The sequence below is a fragment of the Pelecanus crispus genome, chromosome 14 (genome assembly GCF_030463565.1).
Source record: "Pelecanus crispus isolate bPelCri1 chromosome 14, bPelCri1.pri, whole genome shotgun sequence".
Lineage (NCBI taxonomy): Eukaryota > Metazoa > Chordata > Aves > Pelecaniformes > Pelecanidae > Pelecanus > Pelecanus crispus.
Window position 1 is genome coordinate 9328594 of NC_134656.1, and position 22569 is coordinate 9351162.

At 41.3% G+C, this 22569-nt stretch overlaps 2 protein-coding genes across 10 annotated transcripts in view; one reads left to right on the plus strand and one right to left on the minus strand.

Moving 5' to 3' along the window:
• RIPOR3 (RIPOR family member 3) overlaps positions 1-13314 on the plus strand; it is a 54460-nt gene extending 41146 nt beyond the window's left edge. For all 9 annotated transcript variants that reach the window (XM_075720920.1, XM_075720924.1, XM_075720921.1 and 6 more), the window contains 11 exons: positions 1791-1920; positions 2908-3492; positions 4672-4811; positions 5634-5766; positions 6534-6642; positions 7881-8042; positions 8215-8373; positions 9503-9705; positions 9974-10057; positions 11026-11116; positions 12258-13314. In XM_075720920.1, coding sequence (XP_075577035.1) covers positions 1791-1920; positions 2908-3492; positions 4672-4811; positions 5634-5766; positions 6534-6642; positions 7881-8042; positions 8215-8373; positions 9503-9705; positions 9974-10057; positions 11026-11116; positions 12258-12358 — 1897 coding nt within the window. In that variant the 3' untranslated portion in view covers positions 12359-13314. The remainder of the gene's footprint in view (positions 1-1790; positions 1921-2907; positions 3493-4671; positions 4812-5633; positions 5767-6533; positions 6643-7880; positions 8043-8214; positions 8374-9502; positions 9706-9973; positions 10058-11025; positions 11117-12257) is intronic.
• A 1082-nt stretch (positions 13315-14396) lies between these two features.
• The window catches only part of PTPN1 (protein tyrosine phosphatase non-receptor type 1), a 46624-nt gene continuing 38451 nt past the window's right edge, over positions 14397-22569 (minus strand). Inside the window, exons 7-9 of the mRNA XM_075720927.1 lie at positions 21684-21845; positions 20779-21014; positions 14397-18009 (exon numbers count right to left, since the gene is read on the minus strand). Coding sequence (XP_075577042.1) covers positions 17802-18009; positions 20779-21014; positions 21684-21845 — 606 coding nt within the window. The 3' untranslated portion in view covers positions 14397-17801. The remainder of the gene's footprint in view (positions 18010-20778; positions 21015-21683; positions 21846-22569) is intronic.

The following is a 22569-nucleotide window of genomic DNA, read 5'->3' on the forward strand; positions in this document are numbered from 1 at the left end:
AGACTGGGAGCGATGGATTCATAGATCTGCCCCAGTATGATGTTTTGTTTGCTGCACAAATGTGGAACAAGATGATGGATCATACCCAAAGAGCTTACAACCAAGAGATAATAGATGCTTCAGAACAGGCTTCATTCTTTCCTTCACCCTTGGCTTTGCTCTCTCAACTTGTTATCTTGCAGTAACAGGGAGCGTGTGCTTCTTGGGAAGGCAGCCGAATAGCTGTGTTTTGCAAGAGGGTTTTAGTAATTGTCAAAGGGGCAAACCAGATTTAGCTTGTTATTCCTGTCCCTTTTCTCCGAAGTGTCATTTTGCATTACTGCATTGCTATATGAAAAGCTAAAAATGAAAAATCTGGGGAATGGATCCCTGTGACTTTTCTTAAGAAATGCCATGGATGGGAGTAATTTGCTTCCATCAGTAAATATAGCAGGCTTTGGCTAAAAGGCTGTTGCTGTCAGAATCCCGATTTATTTTCTGCATAGTGAGACAGTGCAGATGGTTATTAATGTGACTCCATGGGACTGGCCTGTTTGATGAACCCCAGCTGGGTGACACTGGTTAATTTAGCCAATTAACCTGTATTAGGCGAGCTCACAGAGCATTACCTCCACGGTGAGGAAGACAGCGGTGTGTTGCACTGCAGGATGGTGTTGAGAATCGTCCCTGTGCAACGTGAGAAGCTAGAGAGAATTGGAGCTCTGCTTTTCAACTTTTGCTAGAGAGCAGAAGTTCATTTCCCTGTAACTGATTAGTCCTCATTATTGTTTGGATCTTTTCAGACTTCTAGTCGTTCTATATTGTACAGCTAAATGCAGCTGACCTTATCCTACCATTTGGCCATTATATTCATATCTATGAGATTACAGATTTGTTATAAACAATTCACTTCTTTTCAAAATGCCAGTACTTAAGTGGAAAAACAAACTTTCTTGTGGTGCCACAAGGCATATGAGTAGGGAAGAGAAGTAAAGTGTAGAAAAAACAAACTTGCTTTACTTAACTTTAAATATGTTTTCTTTCTCCTGGTTAGCTGAGTTGCATTTTGGGGTACAGTTCATCCAAGTTTCCTTAGACTGCTTTGCAAAGGAGTTGGGAAATTAATGGCTGTGATGTAGTAGGTAACTGGGAAGTCTTCAGAGCAGGACTTGTCAAACTCTTGTAGGCCCTGGCCAGTATCCTCTGGGGCTATAATGGGACTCATCCATGACTGTATGAACGACACAACTTGCCATATACCACTGCACAAGCTTCTTTTGCTAGCCAAAGGAGTTGTTTATTAGTATTTAAAGGATAATGAATTTTTTTTTTAGCGGCTTTTCCAGGTGGTGTGTGCTCTGTGGGAGGGAAATGAATGACAGTTTTCCTTTATTACATGTGTTACATTTCCTTCCTATGTGGTATGGTGTACGTCTCGCTGTCTGTCCAGTGGCTGTCAGCAAGCAGCCTATACCGTACTCGCCAGCGCTGGCGTCTGTGTAGGACGCTGCAGAAGGACGGAGAGCGCTTCAGACTTCTGGCCTGTTGGACTCTTCTTCCAAAGACTGTGGCACAGGTCTCCATCTAAAGGGTGTTGATAATTCTGTGTAAAATATGCAACCTTTTCACCTACCTCTTTCTCTGCTGGTGCAATCAAAGATATTGGTCAGAGAGGCAGTCTCACTTTCCTTTTATTCCCTGTGTTGTTTACTAAATGTCACAGTTTGAATCCTAACAGCTGTTCCTGCTGCTAAATGTTTCTGTGCTTTCTGGTTTTACTGATGCTTAGGCCTTTGTGTCTTCTGCTACAGCCCCTTTGACACAGAGAACCTGTTTTTGTCACCTGGAACCACTGCCAAGTTTTCTGTGGGCAGCAGGAAGGGCTCGTTGTACAACTGGACCCCACCAAGTACTCCCAGCTTCAGAGAGAAATACTACCTGGTGAGTATGCCGAGGAAAGCAAAATGCAAAGCACAGACCTAGGAACTGATTTTTGGATTAGATTAGGCTATTGAAGAACGCACTCAGAAATGTGAAAACGTAGCACTCCAGGGCCTTTGCAGTTTATTTTGGGACTTAATTATATTTTTCTTTTAACCCTTGTTTTTTTGAGTTTCATTTTAGATTTTGTAAAAAACAAACAAACCTACCCAACCTGCCAAATATTCCTCTTGGCAGCCAGAATGGTAGGGGTGTGGGCTTCTGCTCTAATAGTCTATGGTAGGAATCAGACTAGGGACCAGTCTGTCTCAGTAGCTGTGGAGCAGAACGGTGTCTTAGAGGCTCTGTGTGAAACAAGCCTTCCTCTTCCTCAACCCCACTTTTTGCCAAGTGTAGCCCAGGGGAATAGAAAACCCTGTCCTCTTTCTTATCCATTCAAGAGGGGTTTGGTTTTAATGGTTGTTTTATATGAATCCTGTTAATTCTGCCATACATCTCAAATACTAATAGCATCATATATATGTTCCCCTAACTTCAAGTCTCAGTCAGGTTTGGCGTTGCCTCACCAAGGCAGCAGAATATGCAGTCTTTAGAAAGGTTTATTATTTGTACAGGGTATGTTGGACTCTTCAAAGTGAACATTTCCTCTAACCACTACATTCACATCCTGTCCTGAGCTGATTTGACGCGAAAGCTGCTTACAGTGTTCTTTTTCCAGAAACAATTTTTTAGCTGTCTTGATAACTTTCATCTGAAAGATCTAAAGCACGGTTACTGCTGCTCCACTTAGTTCATCCAGTAGGCTCTTAGTAATTTGTTTCAATAGTTTCTTTTGTCCAGTCTATGCTGGCCTGGTTTCCTTGTGCAGAAGAGCCCTGTGGTTTTGATCAGTTTGGGTGCATGTTTCCAAGACCAGTTCTCTATCTTAGGTGGTATCTCATGCTTTTCAATTGTATATGTGCTCACTTACGAATCTATTTGCTGCAGTCTGTTTTGCAACAAAGGCAGAACCAAGGGGATGTAAGAGATGAAGCTCAGCCTCCCAGCATATTGAGCTACTTGGCTGCCTGTGATTTTGATGTACATGGGAGAAGCAAGCCTCACAATCCTGCAGAGACAAGTGAGGCAGACTCATTCAGCTCTGAGGATCAGAAAGGGACAGAATCCAGAAATACAACTCCAGCTCTAGACCATAGGACATTGCCATTGGTGATTATTCAAGAGGCTTGTGCAGAAGAGCGACAGCATCCTCTTCCAAGTCACACAACTCTAGATATCCTGAAGAAGACTCCGTGTGTGGATGGATTTCCAAATACCTCATCTAGTTTTCTGAATCGTCACAAAGGTAGTAGAGATTCTTTCAACCAGACCAGAAATCGCCATCTGACAGAGCAAGAAGACATTAGCCAGAAAAGCTTGAATGCTGCAAATGATCTAAAACTAGATGGACGTACAAAGTCAATTGATAAGACTCTCCAAGAAGTGTTAAATTTGCTGAAATTACATGCTGTGGGACAAGCCCAGCTGGAGAAATTGGAATACCAGGTTTCATCTCTGAGGGATAAATTAAAGGTAATGGTGGTGTTTTACTCTTGGTAGATGGTGTAGCTTCTGCTGTTACTTATAAAACTGTAGACGTTCCATGACCCTGTGGTGGATTTGATGTAATGATGTATCGATGGCATGTTCCCAAAAAGTACATTTGGCCACCAGAGGTCAGGCGCTACTCAGAAAAGGCAGCACTGAGCGTTCTACACAGGAGCACTGTGTTGCACAGCATCTCTCAGAGGCAACATTCAAATGCTGCACGCAGATCAATAATCTGGAAAAAGAAATTAAGAAACTGCATGCAGTCAAAGTGGAAACTGGTCTGGGCTAAGCTGAAGCTGAACTGTATGTCAGAGCCTCTGCATTTTGGTTTGCTTCTAGGTTTTTTTTTTTTTTTGATGTTTTTCAGATTTGGTATACCTTGAGATACCTGTATCAGTTCATCAAACCTAGTGTTTCTTCAGGACCACCTAGCTTTTGCAGGCATTTCAATCTGTCCAACAAGTCATATGATGCTGAAAACATTTCTCTCTTTAGAGGAAAGGTCCTGGACAAGAGCTTTCCGCAAGCAGCGAGTTATATTGCAAATTTGGTAGCATTGTAGTGCATGGGGCCAGTGTGCAGACTTGGGAGATAAGATACTGTAAGACTTCATCTAAGGTCTGGAATAATAAATGATGGTAACAAAACTGCACTGACTTCCTATTCCAGTGCAACCACTTTAAAAATAGAAATTAAAAAAAACCTCCAACCGAGTACGCTCAAAGCAGCCTTTCCAAGGGGGAGAAAGTTAGTGGCCCCATGAAATCCGCTATTGATATTGAAGTTCTTAGGTACTATGCTGGAATGCAACAGACCCCTAAGATTGCAACTTCTATATCTGAAACAGGGAATAAGTGAAAATTGCACTAATGGCAGAAGATGCAGAGAAAATCAGCTCTCATATGAACCTTAACAGGCATGGAAATCCAAAGAGGAATACAGACAGATTAAAATATTGAAGCATATTTTGAATTTAATTAGCAACATTATTTTGGGGTCAGAGTGCTGTACCGACAGCTAACTTTCCTGATGTGTTAAAAATGAAATCAGAAAAGCAAATTGATTTGTTATTAAGAGTGATTTGAAAAAACAGCAAAGAACTCATGCAAAGTGGCTTGATAACTACAAATAACAATATTTTTCCTTCCATTCCATCAACAGCTAAAGGCACTTCATCACAAGCATTCATCGATGGAAAGTTTAATGGTGGAGACAGTACTGGAAAGTTTTGACTTTTTAAACGCTGACTGTAGTGCTGATGAGCTTTCATTATTCGGAAGCATAAGAACAGCCAGTATCAGGTATGTATCTGCAGCACTTCGTTATAGGGGACGAGGGAAAGGGCTGATCCCAGGAGCGCTTACCGATACACTATACTTGGCTAAGTAACGATGGTGCAGAGCTGCTATTGGTATGAACATCCAGGATAGAAACCACTTTTTTTAAATACTCTGAGATTCATAATTCAGAATACCTACCAGATAGAAACGGCAGAAAACTTAAACTGAGCTTACAGAAAACATACCTGCAGGATACGATGGAAGGCCTAACATGCAGGACTGCTGGAAACAGACTGCAGGAAACGGGCTTCTCAGGATGATGCTGAACAGTTCTGCACTAGCGAGGGAGAGAGCTACGAGTAACTTACAGAGCTCTTCTACCTCTTCTTCCTTTTGAATTCAGTTTTGCATTTTGCAAGTTGCATAGCATGGAAACTTACGTTCCAGAGCTACGAGCCTGATCCTGGGAGACTTACTACACTCCCAGTATCATTGAGCTGGGAGAGCATGAAGGGGTTTGTCTGTTACATGTGCTGCTTTTGCAGTTCACCTGCTGCAAGTGAGCCAGCAACTCAATTCACATTATCTAGAAGCATCTTTACTAATATTGATTCTCCAAAATGGGATTTTGTGGGATCAACTGATCTGGTATTACTGTCCTGGAATGAGTTTTAGAGATAAAGTCCTCATGTTTTGAAGAAGTGATATAAATGCAATAAAAAATGCTGTTATCTGTTAAATGCCACCTGGTTTGCTCTTCTGCAACTTGCCTGAAGACTGCACTTCTTCATATTTATTTGGTGATGAGAGTGTTAACTCTTCCCCTCCCCCCCATCTCAACAGCACATACAATGACAACACGCTTCAGTCCCTCAGCTGTGACCTGAGAACAGAAACAAGAGACGTAACTACCGGTGATGACAGCTTAGACACGCTTTTGATAACTCATCTGAAGCTGTGCAAAGGTCTTTTGCAGGTAAGGAATAGCCTATGGGTTTCGAGGGCACTGTTTGTAATTGTTGATTCTGATTACGGACAAAAGTGAATATGTAGCTGGTTCTTTTACAAAAGCAGAAAGACTCAGAATAGAAATTGAGTCCAAAAAATGCAGTGTATACGTGTGTATGCACAGAACGTGTCATACAAAACTCTGCTGCTTTTTTTCAGTCTCTGGGTTTTGCTGAAGCTCTAAGCAATACCTTTGTGCCCAAAGCAGGCTGCTAATGCAGTAGGACAGGTTTGGGTTGAGTTGTGCATCGATAACAGGTGATCAATTTTTTAATGAATGAAAAACTGCTACTACTGGAAAGAAACTGCTAGCATGTAGGGCAAGAAAGAACTCTTATCTCCCCTTGAGACCTCATTCCTCAATTAATTTCAGTTACAGTGCTCAAGCACATTATCATCCTCGAAGTATTACCTCTGATGAGGGTGGGCAGCAGAGGACAGCGTAACTGTTAGTATTGATCTCCTACACAGTTGTCAATGGACAGGGGCAGAGAAGAATGTCAAATGCCGGACAGCCTGTTCCAGCATAATGTGACTTACTCATCCTGTTCTGCTGAGCAGCTTCGCACTCAGAAGTGACCTGTCCATGCTGTGATGGAAAAAGAGGCCTTTTGAAAGCAGCTGGTGTTTTCTCACAGATTTTTAGCAGGTTGATTCTAAGAAACAAATCCTCGTTCATCTTGAGCTTGATACTGCCTCTGTTTCAGCTACTAATATAAGCATGTTGCATTTCAGAAACTGAGGTCACCAAATGTAGCCCAGGTTGTCCAGGAGAGCATTTTGGAAGAAGTATCGGAGCAGACGCGAGTCCTGGGGGATGTCTTGCATATGTCTGTTGAAGAAAGTGAGTAACTGCATTATTCCAAGGCATGCCACAGGTGTGAGGTACAGGTGACTCTGCCTGAGCTTCCCCAGACACATCAGGGTTTTGTTCCAAATTCCTTAACAAACATTCACATAATTAAAACAGCTCTTATATCTAGATTCTTAGAAAAAACAGGGCTCCTCATTTGGTCTTTTCCCCTGCAAGGAAGGAAAAGATTTGAAGAAGTTTGGCTCAAAGAAACAGTAGCTGAACTGGCGTGTCTTGGAAAAAGGGATGTTCTAGATAATGGAGTTTACAGTCAAAGAACAGCAGAATAGCCTTAATAAAATCCCATTTTATATCTATGCTTTTATTTAGTAAGCAAAGAGCCCCACTTCTGTACACATTCGCAAGTAAAGTTTGGTGTGCAATTTTTCCCATTCCAGGCCTTCCCCCTACTAAATTCTTCCATTGACTGTTGGATATGACAAAATGATAAAGGCACAATGGGAGACTTTGAAGGCTTTTGTTCTCATCTTGGTAAATACAGTGGCAAGAATGCAAGTTTTAGTTGGAAGCATGTGCTGACAGATTTTATCCTGAAGGATGTGAGAATAAACTGTTCCCTAGAGGAAGGCTCCAAAGGGTGTTTGGCACAATGTGATGAGGAAAGTGTAGGAGTCTCACATGCAGAACACAAGTTTAACAACTCTATAGGTAAGAGTGAGAAATGATAGGGCCTAAATGATAGCGAGAAACCACAGGGTATTGCTTCAAGTTCTCTTCTGAAGTGTTTGATGAAAGAAAGCCTGCCTCTGCCTATGCGCCTTCAGAGTTTGGAACTTGCGAAGGTACATATGACAGGACCTCTAAAATGTTTGGAAACGGCACATCTCTTGCTGGTAGAAGTGGAAACAGTTAAACTCACAGAAAGCTCTTCTGAAACTTGACTCAGATGCTAGGATAAAATGAATAGAGAGGCAGCAGAGCTGCTAGGCATCTCACTCAGGTCTCATAATGACAGTTTAGGAGCTCAACCCAAGCTTTGTGAAATCAATGCTTGCAGATGTTAAAATACCGGCAGCAAATCTGCAGCTTTGAACAAAGCCATCTATATAATGCAAATACAAGTTATGCTGACACGTCTCTAGATAGGCCATCTGGTGCCTAATGCCTCATGTAAAATCCCAAATCCACTAGAGCTCACTAACTTCCTAAAATGTGATTTTTTTTTTTTCCCCTTCTTTTTTTTCTTCTCTCCCCCACCCCCGCTCCAGTTATTCAAAAGACTAAGAAGAAGAAGCACTATCTGAAAATCTGGAGTGATCTGGCAGAGCCTGGCAGCATCTTGTTTGCTTCAGCAGAAAGATTCCGTTATGCACTAAAATACACGTTGACGTTCAAAGTGAAGGAAAAATACCCCGGTCAATTAGAAGCAGGTACCAGTCCGTTTTTTGAACACAAGGCAGCTCTGGTTTCATTTTATCACGCGGCTAAAAATTGTCCTTGTGCATTTTAAAAATAAACTAAAACTCTTACTTACTTGTTTTAAGCAGCTTCCATCTAACCAACCTTTCATTTTCTCATTGTTCCTTTCTGTGTTGCTTTCAGTATTGCAGAGGTTGCTAGAGCAGATCATCACCTGTGACGGGTTGCTCCCCTCTCTGTACCTCCAAACAGAACCGGTTACTTTATTCCAATTTTATAGCTACCTGGAGAAACACCACGTTACCAGCCTGGAGAAACACTTGGGAAAACTTGCTAAAGAAGGTAATGGCAGGACTTGGCTCCTTCACTTGAACTCACAAGCCCAGCAGCTGGCAGTTGCTCTCCAGGTTACTACTCAAGATATACTTTCAGAAAACACCCCAACCATTGCATTGACAATTTCTTTCCATTTCAATTCCCCTGATGACCATGTAATTTTAATTTGACCAGGAAAGACGTGCTTGACTCCCATTTCAAATCGGGTAGAAACTAAACAGAGGTGTGGATGGGTTTGTCTTTAGTGAGTGCCCTAAAAAGTGGGTTCTGTCATATTCTGAGGCTAAAGCAGAAACAAAGTTGGCAGCAATCTACAGCTGGATTCAGGGACTTAGTAAATGTCTGTAGCTTTGTGTGACTATAGCAGCTGTAACCAGACACAGATAATAACAATAAAATTTCAGAGGTTACTAACATGCACTTTCTAGCATGAGGTAGCCAGTGTCTTGCTGAAGCCTACTCCAACATATGAAAGTACTTTAAAACTTAGTCTATATCAGAAAAGAATTATTTTAAAAATACTCCTGATATTGGCTGCATCTTTAGTCTTGTTCTGATGCAGATGACTCAGCCGGTGGGGGACTAAGAACTTGGGCATTGCTAGTCAGTGAAAAGACCTGGAATATTCGTCAAACTGAAACTGTCGATCCAGTGCCTGATTTCTTATTTTTTTTAAAAGATACAGGGTTTTCTCTTTGACCAGAACAGCAAGATCTTTCAGGGATGTTTAAAAGTATTTTGCTTGATCGTGTGTTCCTTATTGTAGGACTAGACCGCTTGTCCTAATGTCCAAAGGTGTAGGAGTTCTTTTCCACTGTATGTTGTACTTGGTGCACCCGGGTCCTAAAAGGACCAGGGCTTCACTGCACCCTGTGAACTAATATTGTGAAATAATAATCTCTGCTCTGTTCGTCAGACAGTCTTGGCATAGGAGGAAATGAAACAATGACAGGGAAAGACGACAGGATGGTCAAAGGGCCAGTCATCCTGATTTGCTTCCTGCCATGCTTGGCTTGCTTATTAGCCATGTGAATAACTACTTGTGGCTACAGGAGACTGAATTAGAGAGGAGTTTGTCTTCTCTTGATAACGTCTTCGTTTGTTAGTTAGTGAAGCTGAGTCCTTTCACTTGCAGTAATGATAATTGAGGAGCTACAATGCCCTGGACGGCTGAAGACCCTTAAAAAATTGAAAGGAAAGCGACTGAACAAGCTCCAACCTCTACCGCAGACTTTACGGCTACTGGGGATTTTACAGCTAGACGACAACCACCGCGTCAGCAAAGCAGCCACATCCTGCCTCTCCCGTGCGGCAGCAAACAAGAACTTTAGGGAAAAGGTAAAGACTGCAGTTCTTACCGGCTTTTCTGAGTAGATGCTGAAACACATGGAACTTGTTTTGTCCTAGAATCGCACTACCGTCCTCTCCGCACTTCATTAATCTATTAACTGGAACCTAAACTACATCGTGCTCAAGTGATTTGTCTATATTCTTTATTCAATTTCAGATAGGTAAAACAGTGCTTATGTCAGTCTGAATTTGAGTGCTTGATTACACTTAAGTTTATAAAGCCTTTCTTCTTTTTTATTTCTCTTTTTTCATTCAGGCTCTCTTTTTTTACACTGATGTTTTAGCTGACTGTGATGCAAGACTTCAGCAAGCTGCATGTTTGGCTCTTAAAAACCTCAGAGTAAGTATTTACAGCTCTACTTTTGCTGTGCATGTCTGGCCAAAATTGCTAGATGCGAAAGCATATCTAGCTGCTTTTTTTTTTTTTTTTTTTTTAAGCTGGTAAGGTTACTTTTTCAGCTTGCTTCTATTTGGAATTAATGAATTCTTTGGCTGCCAAACTATTAATGCTACTATTCAAAAGGCAGCAGGCAGAGGGAGCTGCAGGCGTCCTGGGGTGTCTCAATGCGATCTGACGGGCACAGTACAACGGCAGAAAGGATGTTTTCTAACTTCTACAATATTGTCAGTGGTGAAGGACAACAGGCACTGTCTGACTGGGGGACATCCAGCATGTGGAAAAATGAGCAACAGTCAGATATACATGGACTCAGTTCTAAAGCTTTAACTATAAACATTTAAAGTTAAATCAGTTCATCTTTTTTTTTTAACAATAGTTGATTACAGTCAGAAAATAAAAGTACTATTTGCATTGCTATTATAAGAAACTGTCAGAACAGATTTAAAGCTTTCCAACAGCCACAAGTCTGTAATGTTAGTTTGCACACCAGGGATTATTGTGAGTAGTTTCTACAAACACGTAGTCACAAGATAGGCCCAACAAATCTGAGCCTTATTCTCAAAGTCAGATTTGCAAAGCAACTGCTGCCCTTGCACAACCTGCATTAACTCTTTCCATGAAGCTCCTGATTGGTTTATGCTAATTTAATGGCATTGCAGCAGTGACCTGTGACCTAGAACTTTTACACTTTTTCATGCCCTAAAACAGGAGAGAAAGTAGCAGAGGTGAGATCATGCTCAGAAAAATTACCTGCAAGCTGCTATGTTGGGGGAGAGAAGAAAGGTCACAGTAGAATTTGGATGCAAGAAGAGATGGGAGTTAGTATGTATGTGTTTACCTTGCAAAAAATGTTCATCAAAATGCGTGCTGAAAAGCTACTGTTGCAAATTTTTCTTTTCCCAAAATAGGGTGTTGAGAGTATTGAGCAGGTTGCCCACCTGTGCCAATCTGAAACAGAGGAAGTTAGGAATGCAGCCAGGGAAACGACGCTATCCTTTGGTAAGTCTTTCGTACAACTTTAAAATACAGATTCTGAAAAAGCAGTGTGAAACAGTGCAGAGCTGGGCCAGGCCTTAAGTTCAGCCTGAATGCATCTAGGACAATGGAAATATTTCATGAACAGCTATTTCATGCCATCAAGATAAACTTTGTACCATGTATAATAACCAGAGGCTCCCATTAAAGTTTGTAGAACCAGAACCAGACCAAGGAGATTACTGCAGGATAAAGTGCTTTAGAACCACTAAACCTTTTAAAAAGGTGGCGGATAAGTACTGAAAGTGCTGACAGTGCTGCTGGAGTACTTCTTCGCAGTAGTACTGGCATCAGCAATTTTCTCATCCTAGATTTTGTAAAAAGGATATTTGAACCTGGCAGATCACAATAAAGCCTCTTCTAGCTCTGAGATTAGCTAAACTGATTTAAAGACCTTGTATATATATAGCAGAACAACAACAGACTCTTCAAGTCTGGTAATCTTTTCTAGCCACCTACAAACTGACTTATTACTTCTAATTTTGATGTTCCTATTCTTCTTCTAATGGTTCCGTTGAATACCGGAGGGGTAAAGAGTACAAACAAAATGGTTTTATACTGGTTCATTACCTGTTACTTCACCTGAATTCAGTAGGTCTACAGTGGAGCTGAGCTGCTAATGAAATGTCAGCGTTCCAATTTGCTGCTGTCCAGTATTTGTACTTCTACTGAGGGCAAAGGAGAATTGCCCAGGCTAAACATCTTAACGCACAGCTGCTAGGGAGGATGTCCAGTTTATCTAGGAGACAGTAATTTCCCTGTTCTGTTCTTCCTAAAAGCACTTTGATTCATGCTTAGTTCTGGGGATCTCCAGACTTGCTTCACAGAAATGCTCAGCTTCACATGTATTACAAAACAAGTTTTCCAACTGTGATGCTCCAAAATGTTACTCATGGAACTATTTACAGAAGGCCTGATTTTTCCATGCTGGCTTCTAGCAGTTTTTGGAAAACTATTCCTTTAGAGATGTGTTTGCCACTGTTGAGAGTTCTTGTTGGTTCCGAGGAAGGTCACAACGTTAGTATTTCTAGAGTATCACATTTCTCAGGGTGTTTCTAACCGCTTTCTCTTCCTCAGCATGGGATATATTTTCTCTTTGCCATAGGTGAAAAGGGACGGCAAGCCTTCGAGAAAATGGACAGGATTTGCTGTGAATTGAGAGAAACTGTACAACAAGAGGCTGAAATCGAAATCACAGTATTTTAGTAGTGGAATGTGAGGAGCTGAATCATATTGTCCTCACAGCCACATATGGATACCCAAGGATTTTGTTTTGTTGCTGATCAGTGTCTGGTTTACTTATGCCCTGCTATGCACATGCTGCGTGCTGATGGAGTACAGGTTTATTTCCAAAGGGGGGGAGTTTGCAGTCTGTGCTAAATAGACTGGCATATGTTTTCTCACTGTCTCTCAGCACATGATGAAGTATCAAGTGCTGGATGAATAAAAACAAGGGAACCAGGTTGTCACTTGAGTTAAAATCCCCATCTCACTCCCTGTTCAAGCTGTAAGTCAAATATGATCTATTTTCCCATAAAGTATTTTATTAATTTGGCATTTCTCAAAGAGGAGAGAAATGACCACCCTCCACCAGTCCATCTAGAAACTAGCAGATGACAGATCATTTACATCAACTGCCATATACATTAGAAAAATCTAGCAGCATTACTTGGTTTCCTTTTCTTGTACAATTCAGTTGCAGAAGGAAAGCTCGTTACTTCAAAAGCCAGCTGCTTCATAATCGTTGCGACGTAGGACAGGCTCAGGCAAGGCCACGTGCTGCGTGTACAGCCTCAGCAGTTTACAACAGGAAGGCTGGTATCGTGTTTGCCATGTGCAGGTCTGACTGACATATGGACAGCTCTGTGTAAGTTGTTTTGCATTTCTGGGTTTGTTTTTTTTTTTTTTTTAAATTTAGTTATAGATCAAGACTTTTCATAGTCATACACCCATTGTCAGGCTCTTTACTTAACACTTATTTAACGTAGTGGAGGGTAGCCATAAAGAGAAGCCTGGCTTCAGGTAAAATACTTGAAAGGGTTGGGCTTGTGTGTGTGTGTGTATATATATATCTTTTTTTTTTATATATATTACTTTTCAGTATTTATTTTTTGGATTTCATACTGTTTTCTAAAATTCTAATAAAACACTTGAGACAAGTACTTGCAGGAACTTCATGCTGATGTGCTTGTAGCAGCATGGACAGGTATAAGTATCCTAATTCCCTTTGGGGGGGTTTGTTGCCTTAAGTGACACACATCTTGGCTTGATACGCAGTACATCACGCACCCACGTCTATATTCCAGCCGTGAAAAGTTCAGGCTTGTACCATGGAACAGGGCTGAGCGACCATTCTGCGGCTGGTGTTTAGTTTGGAGATGTGCAGCTTGCTACACAGTTGAAGCCTTTACTGCTGAGCCCTGAGGAGCAGGATCGTGGTGTTCAGGTCATGCTGGTCTATAGCAAAGTAAAATGTAATGGGCTGCTTTTCTGTACTGTAACTCTGCTTTTAACTTACAGCCTTGTTTAAAAGTGGGGAAGAAAGTTGTTCTACTTTGGTAAATTCTCTGCTTCCCTTTCAGTGGGAGGGGAAAGGGAAACCTGGGGGCTTGCAAGAGATGGGGCTGCCCAGGCAGCTCTGCCTGAGCTCAGCTTTGAACCCAGCAGTGAGGTGCTGACAGGTTCTGAGGGGCAATGCGTGAAAACCCACCAGAGCTTTTAATACGGCTTCATGAAAGTACTGAAAACTCTCTTTTCGAGCACCTCTCTTCCAGTTATTGCTTTCCTTAAAAATATAAACAAAAAGGCAAATAATGCAAACAACATGGAAGTTTGATGGCTGCAGCTGCTGCAACACAAACAGGTACTCTACTCTATCTCACCAACTGCAGCTTCACCTTAAGGCACAACTGAACCGCTTGCAAAAAACAAGTTATGCTTCAGAGTTACTGCATGTTTTATATCACAGGGCTTCCTGGGCCAAGACAGTTAAATTGTAACTCTTTAAAGGGAAAGACTAGAGGAAGGAGAGGTATGTGTCAGGGAGAGACACAGGACACCCATTTCACTTACTCTCTTTTACTGGAGCTCTGACCTACAAGTAAGTTCTTACAGTAACATTTAAATCACTTTCTTCTACACAAACCCCACCAACTATCATGCCAGCCCCCATCTGCAAGTGATTCAAAATGGGAGCCAGTGGCTCTAGCCCTGAGAAGACAGGAAGCAATAAGACTCTCATGTCCGTTCTTTAAAAAAAGAATTTTATTGTTTGAACTAAAATGAGAACTGAAAACTTGTATGGGAAATTGAAAAACTGTACAATTTTACTATAACCTGTGAGGTCTTTGCAGCGGCTTACACAAAAGACAAGATACCTGAAAATGTATTATACCAAAACATTTAGCTTTTTTGGTTTTTTAATTTTTTTAAAAAAGTTTATTCTATGGCAATCTGTAAAAAAGAAAGACCTGATGAGTAAATATTTGCTTAAGGCATATAGCAGAGCAGCTCACTAACTTTCTAACAAGTTTAACATGGATATTTGTCCATTTTCCAATAATAGGTTAGCCAATACACCCACTTTGAAATGCTACTGTATATACACACCCGAACTACTACATACATATACAGGACATCAAAACAAAAATGTTTACAGTTCAGTATTACAAGCCTTATACACACCTCACTGGGCTTGGGGGATATTCCACCGTCTAACCCGGGACAGTGTAAGTTCTGGATTTGGAACAGATGAAAGAAATGGCAGAATACACAGGCAGAAAGGGGGATGTTCAAAACATCATCTGCAGAAACTTTCTCTAATAATTTTTACAAGTGAATTATTCTGGATTCAGAGGAAGGATGTTTGCTTTCCTGTCAAGCCTAAAATTTAAAACGTTCCCTCTTGGGAACAGTACAGAGGTGCTTCTTGTTTCTTTGTTTTCAAACGGGCCACCACGTCAGGAGCCTGTATTTCTGCAGATCAAAGCACGGCACTGCGATCTTGCAGAAGAGGCTTTCCTCTCCCTCCTCCAGCGCCGCTTTGAAGGCAGCACCGCGAGTGAGATACCCTGAAAGCACTGAGCTATTGCTGGCCTCAAGCGACCAGAGGTGAGGTGTGAATATGGCTTACTAAACTCTCTGGAATGTCTGTACTATACTTACTCAGCCGAAATGAACCATGCTAAACAACCGGGTTACACTGAGTACGCAGAAATTCAATAGGAAGTCATGCCAAGTATTAGGCGAGTACATGTTATCCAATAAACACCAAATCAGTCTATCGCTGAACGAAGATACTTCCAGCAACACCCTTTGAACCACAGCCACTTAATGATCAGTTCATGCAAATATAATTTGGGCACATCAGTAAGCAGAAATATAAGTTCTTTCACCTTTCAAGCACATGGTATTTAATCAGGACGCTAGAAGATTTTACATGCATTTTAATACAAATGGGGTACAAATGCTGCCTTAGAACAATATTCTCCCGGATGATGGAGAGAATAGTGGGGACAAAGCAATCACATACTGTATCTTAAATACACAGATGAGCCATTATATATTACCATTTTTCTATACTCGGTTTTCATGTTTCCAATAATATAACTAAATATTGACTGATTACAACACTCCTCCTTTCAAGTACTGGTCTGACCAACAGTCTCACAGGTAAAATATTGATTCCCAGTACTACCTGAGGATTTATTATTGTACTTTTGAAAAGCCCTTGATGCAAGCTTAACAAAACACAAGCCAGAAGTAACTCCCACCCCAGCCCTCCCCGTTCACCAACTTATTCACTGAAGGAAAAGAGCTGCACCTACAGACAGCTTTGCAAAAATAAATATGGAGTGGAGAGAGACTTACATAAGATACTCCATAGTGATGTTTGCACTGAGAATGGTGATTAAGTGCTATAAATCTAGGAAGCCTTTAAAAATAAAAAGAACCGATTAGTAACACCGTTGCAAATCAGCTGTCATGGTTTAGTTTCAATCACTACCACTTCCAGTAGTGAGTTTACTCCTATCCTCTGCCCCATGACACCAGCAAAGAAATCTTTGCTGCTGCTGTTTATTAGTAATTTGGTACTTACAAGAGGAATGGCATTGCCTAAGACTGTTTAGTGCAATGCCGACTTCCAGTCACAGTTCTACCAATGCACCCAAATCCGTATTTACAAGCACTTTACATTATTCAAGTCCTGAGCCCACGGAACAGGCCCCCCGACCGAGCAGAAGAACGTAGACACGGCGTGGCACGGGACACCGCCACCCATCTTGCCACGCTTACGTGAGGATAGCAACAACCCCATCTGCAGAGGTGCAAGACTCGCCCTCTCACACCACTATGTCCGATAATTACTGAAGAGCGTATCTTCAAGCCAAACTAAAGCCAGTACTTTAAATCTTTGCTTTGAAAAAAGCAGAACACACAAACGCTTGCATCATAAGCCAGCTGATACGTTCACAGAGCAACATGTCTTCTGTTGAACTTTTTATGTCTTAAGGAAGCTGCCACAGCATTAATTGCTCTGGATTTATTGAAATGCTTTCCTGTTCGCTGCCTGCAATGCCTCCGAGCGCACTACCTCTCCGGCCCTTGCAGGAAGCGTGCTATTCCTTATGGAGCAGATGTAGAGTGAAACTGCATTTTACATTCCAAATGATGAGGTTTAAGAACTGGTCCTTCTGAATGCCAACTGCACAGCTGCAAAATGCTGGTGGACGTGGTTTGGTTGAATATCCCTTCCTGTTTCTCTCTCTCCCCTCAACCTCTCCTAACCCAGAATATAAAAGTAAAAACAGTTTTACAAAGGATGGTGCAATGTAAATAGGCATATGTGCAAGTAGAGTGCAACAAAAGTCAATGAGGAGATACACTTATTAAAAACAAAAAGAAGAAAAAAAAAAAAAGAAAAAAAAAAGAGCTTGACATGTCGGGATACCCTGAGCAAACGCAGAAGCCTGTTTCTATTAACACATGTAAAACAATAAGCTCTTTAAGAACAGTTATGCCAAGATTAAATATATCAATACCACAGGCACTGCCCACAACTCAGTCTTTAATGATGAAGCAAGTTAAAAAAAACAAAACAAAACAAAATAACAACCACAAACACCCCTCCCCCAACGCCCTCCCTTCCAAAAAGTTTACATTCTTCAGGTATGTGGGTTTCTTTTTCTTTTTTGGGAACTCATCAGTATAAGTCATTTATTTGGTTACAACACTTGGAGAGTACAAGCAAGTTTCACTTGTGCCTAGTTTTTCTGAAACACAAAAGAAAAAGAACTGGCTTTTTAAAAAAGGCTAAAAACAACAATGTGTTGTAATTCTATTATTTAGTTTAAAAAAAAAAGAAAAAAAGGAAAACAGACTATTTGGCATTTTCTCTGCTTACTCCTGAATATTTTAAGGCCCTGAGATTAGAATATTATGTTCTTGGGACCACAGGGCTAGATAAAACCCTAGTGCATCAACTCTCTCTTTAAGCCCTAACCAAAGTTCCGGCCTTTCAACCTAAGATCTACCTCCACTGAGACAAGGCGCACATGCCTCAATTAGTTAGCTTTCTTTCAGAGAAGCTTATTACAAACCGATCAAATCATTGGTGTTTTCTGCAGGGTCGATCTTGCTGGCATGTCCATCAATGAAAAAACACCCTGTAACAGACATAAGCTCCTGCCGTGAGGAGAGTGAATATGCATATATTCACTAGAAATGGCTTCCAAGTTGTCATCACGTTCTCATCATCCTCTTCTGAGTTTTCTGACTTCATCGACTCTTCTTTGTGGGGTGAGAGATGCAGATTTTCACTAACAGTTCTCCTCCGAATTTCAGTGTCTTGACTAGTGCTTAAGGACAAAGAAATAAATATTCAGTACTGGATTCTGCATTTAGGAGAGCAGCCATGCAGACTCTACTAGAGTGTGGCCTCACCCACTGAACACCATGGACAAAGCTGGAAATCTCTTGCTGTCAGAAGCTGCAGCAGACAACAAACCAAACCCTGTATCATGAATTATTACAGCTCTGGCTATTAAATGACAGGTTTAGAACAGTACTTGTCATCAAAAGTCATGCTTGGGAGTATTTTGCACCCTCTAAAGAACAAGTTGACTTAGTTTAAGCACCACCTACTCCCATTGCTTAGCACAAATCTGCAAGCTGCACTGCGATGAGTGGTGAACTAGCACAAACCAAACTTACATCCAGATCAGGAGAACATTAAGGTTCTAAAATGAAGCACCCACCCAAAAAGTCAGAAAATGATGGAACGGTGGTTGCTCATGCAGCCGCAACTCAGAAAGGGTGGCTAAACGCATTGCGATAGCTTTTAACGATGGAACTGAAGATCTCTTCATCTTTAAAACTCTAAACATGGTTTGGCTTCCAGATACTAGACCTCCATCCTGTTGGAAGTATACTGACACCCAAAGAGGCTTCTTAGCTGAGCAGGAACTTTTATATCAACTGTACAACTTCTTCCAACTGAATTTAGAAAGCCAAGCATCATCATGCTGTGAGAACCAGTGGGGTGGTAACCAGCAGGGATATGCTTTGCAGGGGGATTTCCTAGATATCTGCTGACACCTTAAGTACAGAAGAACTCAGGAATCTTCCATTCCAGACACTAGAATATCTGGGCAGGAAAATAAACGTGCTTAAGGCTTCTGCTGCTCCTTCCCTCACCTCTGCCAGCACAATGTCTTTTTCCCACTCCTCCGTTTCCTCCAGCCTCGCACTGTCCCACATCCTTTCACATCAGACTGCTCTACTCTCCATTCTTTCCCCCTCCCGCCTAGCCAGTTTCACTTCCCCCCTTCCAGACTCTCTGCCCCAGACATGAGAACGAGAGCGACGATCACAAAGGAGGCCTGATCCTGCAGCAACAGTACTGGTACGGAATGAGGGAGCTCAGGATTCAAATCCTGACCTTTCCTACTACACTTGAAACATCGCATAAGGTAGGATTTACCTTTAGCAAGGTAAAAGTTAGATGTCTAGTCAGCCTCTACAATCAATGAAGACAGGCAGTTCCAGAGGATGACTCAACTCCAACCTCAGACAAGGGACTATAATAAATGAAATTAATTGAGTCTCTGAGCTCTTTAGAGCTGGAGATGTCTTACGTTCATTTAAACTACACCGTGTGATTTCCAGGAAATCACTTATTCACTGAAAAATTCAGATTTATATAGCTAATGAGAAGACACAAGACACCAGCTTTAAATCCATACTCTTCATTAGGCATGGAAAGCATTAGCTGGCATCTCACATCCCAGGCAAATACTCTGGTTACAGAGCCATATTGTCACAGAGGGAAGAAAGAGGGAGGTGCTACCATTGCAACATTTCCTTCTTTTGTAGCTAAGATTCCATTTGTGTCCATTCGTATTTCCAAGATTTCCTTTCTTTTTAGTAAAGGTGTTTGGAATTTGAGTATTTCATTTCCACGATCTTCCTGATGAATTAAAACATCCAGATCAAAACACTGTTTCACATTGAGCAGGGAAACATGTCAGTTTTATCTCCTTGCCTCCAGCAGAATTTGGAGGGAGAAAACAAGTTCAGCTCATGGTCTCAGCCTCTCTGCTGCGTGAAATTAAGAGGAGGTTTACTCTGAAGAAAGACTACTAGAAACACATCTCACTAATCTCCAGTTCCCAGAGCCACCAGGGATAATCATGGGAAAATTTAATGTTCCCCCACTAGACGGTCTCCTAACAGGACATCTCCAGCTTCCCATAGGAATACTGGAATAAAATACCAAGTTTTAGTATTGTCCACAGAACTCTAGAGCCTTCTCAACAGATGCAGCTGGCAGGCTTGATGTATCTAATTTAGCTGAACCAGTGGGAGAGTGTGTGGCTCTGGGAACTGGAGATTAGTGAGATGTGTTTCTAGTAGTCTTAAAAAAATAAAAACAATTTTGATTTTTTTTTTGTTCTGTGTGGCATTCATTTGATTGTTCTGAATAAAATTAGTTAACATGCAGGACGCCAGCAACACCAAGGCATGTAGATTTCTAACCAGTTCCATGCCACTCTGATAAATCAGGAGTGACATCTAGTGGTTAAGCAGGCAGGAACCTTGGCTTCTTCGCTGTTCTACTGCTCGTGTACACAGCATTTCTGCACATTTATTAGCCTCTACCATTTAGGTTACAACGACAGGTAGAAAAGTTCTCTGTTCACAAGCCTCCTCTACTCCTTTGCTTTGCTTGCAATTAATTTCACATTTTTAAGTGTGTCTAAAGCTAGTCAGCCTAGTTTTCAGCTACATGACTAATACAGCCTTTAAGTAGTGAAGAGCTCCTCTGTAACTTAACATAGACTACAAGACTAAGCCACCTCGTTATGCTGCCGCTTTTTCTGTTACTCTAGCAGGATCCTGTAAGGGACCCTAACTTTTATGTGTGAAAAGTTAAAAGAACATGAGCACAAGACCTTTACTGAAAAGATTTGGGGTTGGAACTAACTATTACACTAACCTGATCGAGGTCTGTTCAGGACCTTCTGTATGAAATGTCATTTATGAGCAAATGACTCACAACCTCTCAACGCTGTAAGCCAACCGGACAGGCTTCTTGTGACAGAAAAGTAGGAAACTAAATGAATTACCTGTCTGTGGTCAGTGGTACAGATGAATGAGTTCTGCCATCTGGAACCATCTCTTCCACGGTGCTGACTGAACATCTAATCTCTTCCTCCACTACTTGATGTTTAGGAAAGAATTCTGTGTGTTCATGCATCCTTCCATTGTGCATTTCTGAGGTTCGCTTTGGTGGTCTGGGAGGTGGTGGGGTATGTTCAGGTGGAGGGTCCAGGTCTTCATTGGAGAGCTCTTTCCACTGTTCCTTCAGGAAGGAAAAGCCCTATTAAGCTTTTCTCTATTTCTTTTATGTAAGCCGCTATAACTTTTAACTTTAACATGGCAGGGTCTTTATACTCTACCTTTTCATTTATTCTTAAAGTGGCTGTTCATTTGCATTGGAAAAAACAGGAAAAGGGGGGGTGGGGGGGAAGAGAGACACAAGAACTCCAAACTTAAGCTGCATCCAGTACACAGAAGACATCTGCTATAAATGCAGGAAATGTTAATCTACTGGAAAATTTAATTAGCACAAAATAGAACCTGTGTTGCTAGAGTTCTGCTTACCATAAAACAACATTATAGGATTTAATTATAATACTTAAACATCTGGCATATTAGAAAATTTTTTATTACCTGAAATAAAAGACAAGGCCGATGCAGCCAGTCTATACCCAAATCACAGTGCTGAAAAGCACCCATGGCCACCTGTTACATCACAGGTACTTTTTGGAAGGTTCTTGAATACAATACTACAGGTAGTGACAGATCATAAAGCACTGTATTTAAGAAACCCATAATATAAAAAGTTATTGAAGCTAAAGCAAGAATTGAAATCTAAAGTTTCTTTCTATTCTGTTCATTCCACATATTTGCTACAGTTAATACAGAGTTGCAGCTCACTACATTAGGCTGTGCAGTCAGTAATACTCACTTGCACTGAAGCGTCTCCCATAATGAATTTTGCCCCTTCAATAACAGCTAAGTAGGAGAAACGGAGCTGATCTGCTGTCTGTATAAGCCCCATTCTGTATTTCCTCATTTCTAGGAGAACCTGTTTAACGTCCACAGAAGAAGGATCTTTCCGTTTGTCCATCTGAAGATAAAAATTTGAAACATGCTTTATGCTCTGAGATGAGATTCAATACAATGATTCATTTTGTAGTATGGCCTTCAGAATAACCTCCATATTACAGAATTAATAAACTAATAAAAACCTGGTATCAACAGCTATTTATTTGGCCTCTAAAAAGACAGAGAGAGGAAAACACAGCGGGCCTCCAACATGTTGCATGTTTTTTCCCTTTTTTGTCCTTCTTGTTTTGAAAATATAATTAGGATACAAGAAAGACATTGAGGTGCTGGAGTGTGTTCAGACAAGGGCAACGAAGCTGGTGAAGGGTCTGGAGCACAGGCCTTATGAGGAGCGGCTGAGGGAACTGGGGTTGTTTAGTCTGGAGAAGAGGAGGCTGAGGGGAGACCTTATCGCTCTCTACAACTACCTGAAAGGAGGGTGTCGTGAGGTGGGTGTTGGGCTCTTCTCCCAAGTAGTTAGTGATAGGACGAGAGGAAATGGGCTCAAGCTGTGCCAGGGGAGGTTTAGATTGGATATTAGGAAAAATTTCTTCACGAAAAGGGTAGTCAAGCATTGGAACAGGCTGCCCAGAGAGGTGGTGGAGTCACCATCGCTGGAAGTGTTCAAAAAACAGGTAGACATGGCACTTGGGGACATTGTTTAGTCTAGTCTACCCTTAATTGGTTTAGTGTGGACTTGGTAATGTTAGGTTAATGGTTGGACTGGATGATCTTAAAGGTCTTTT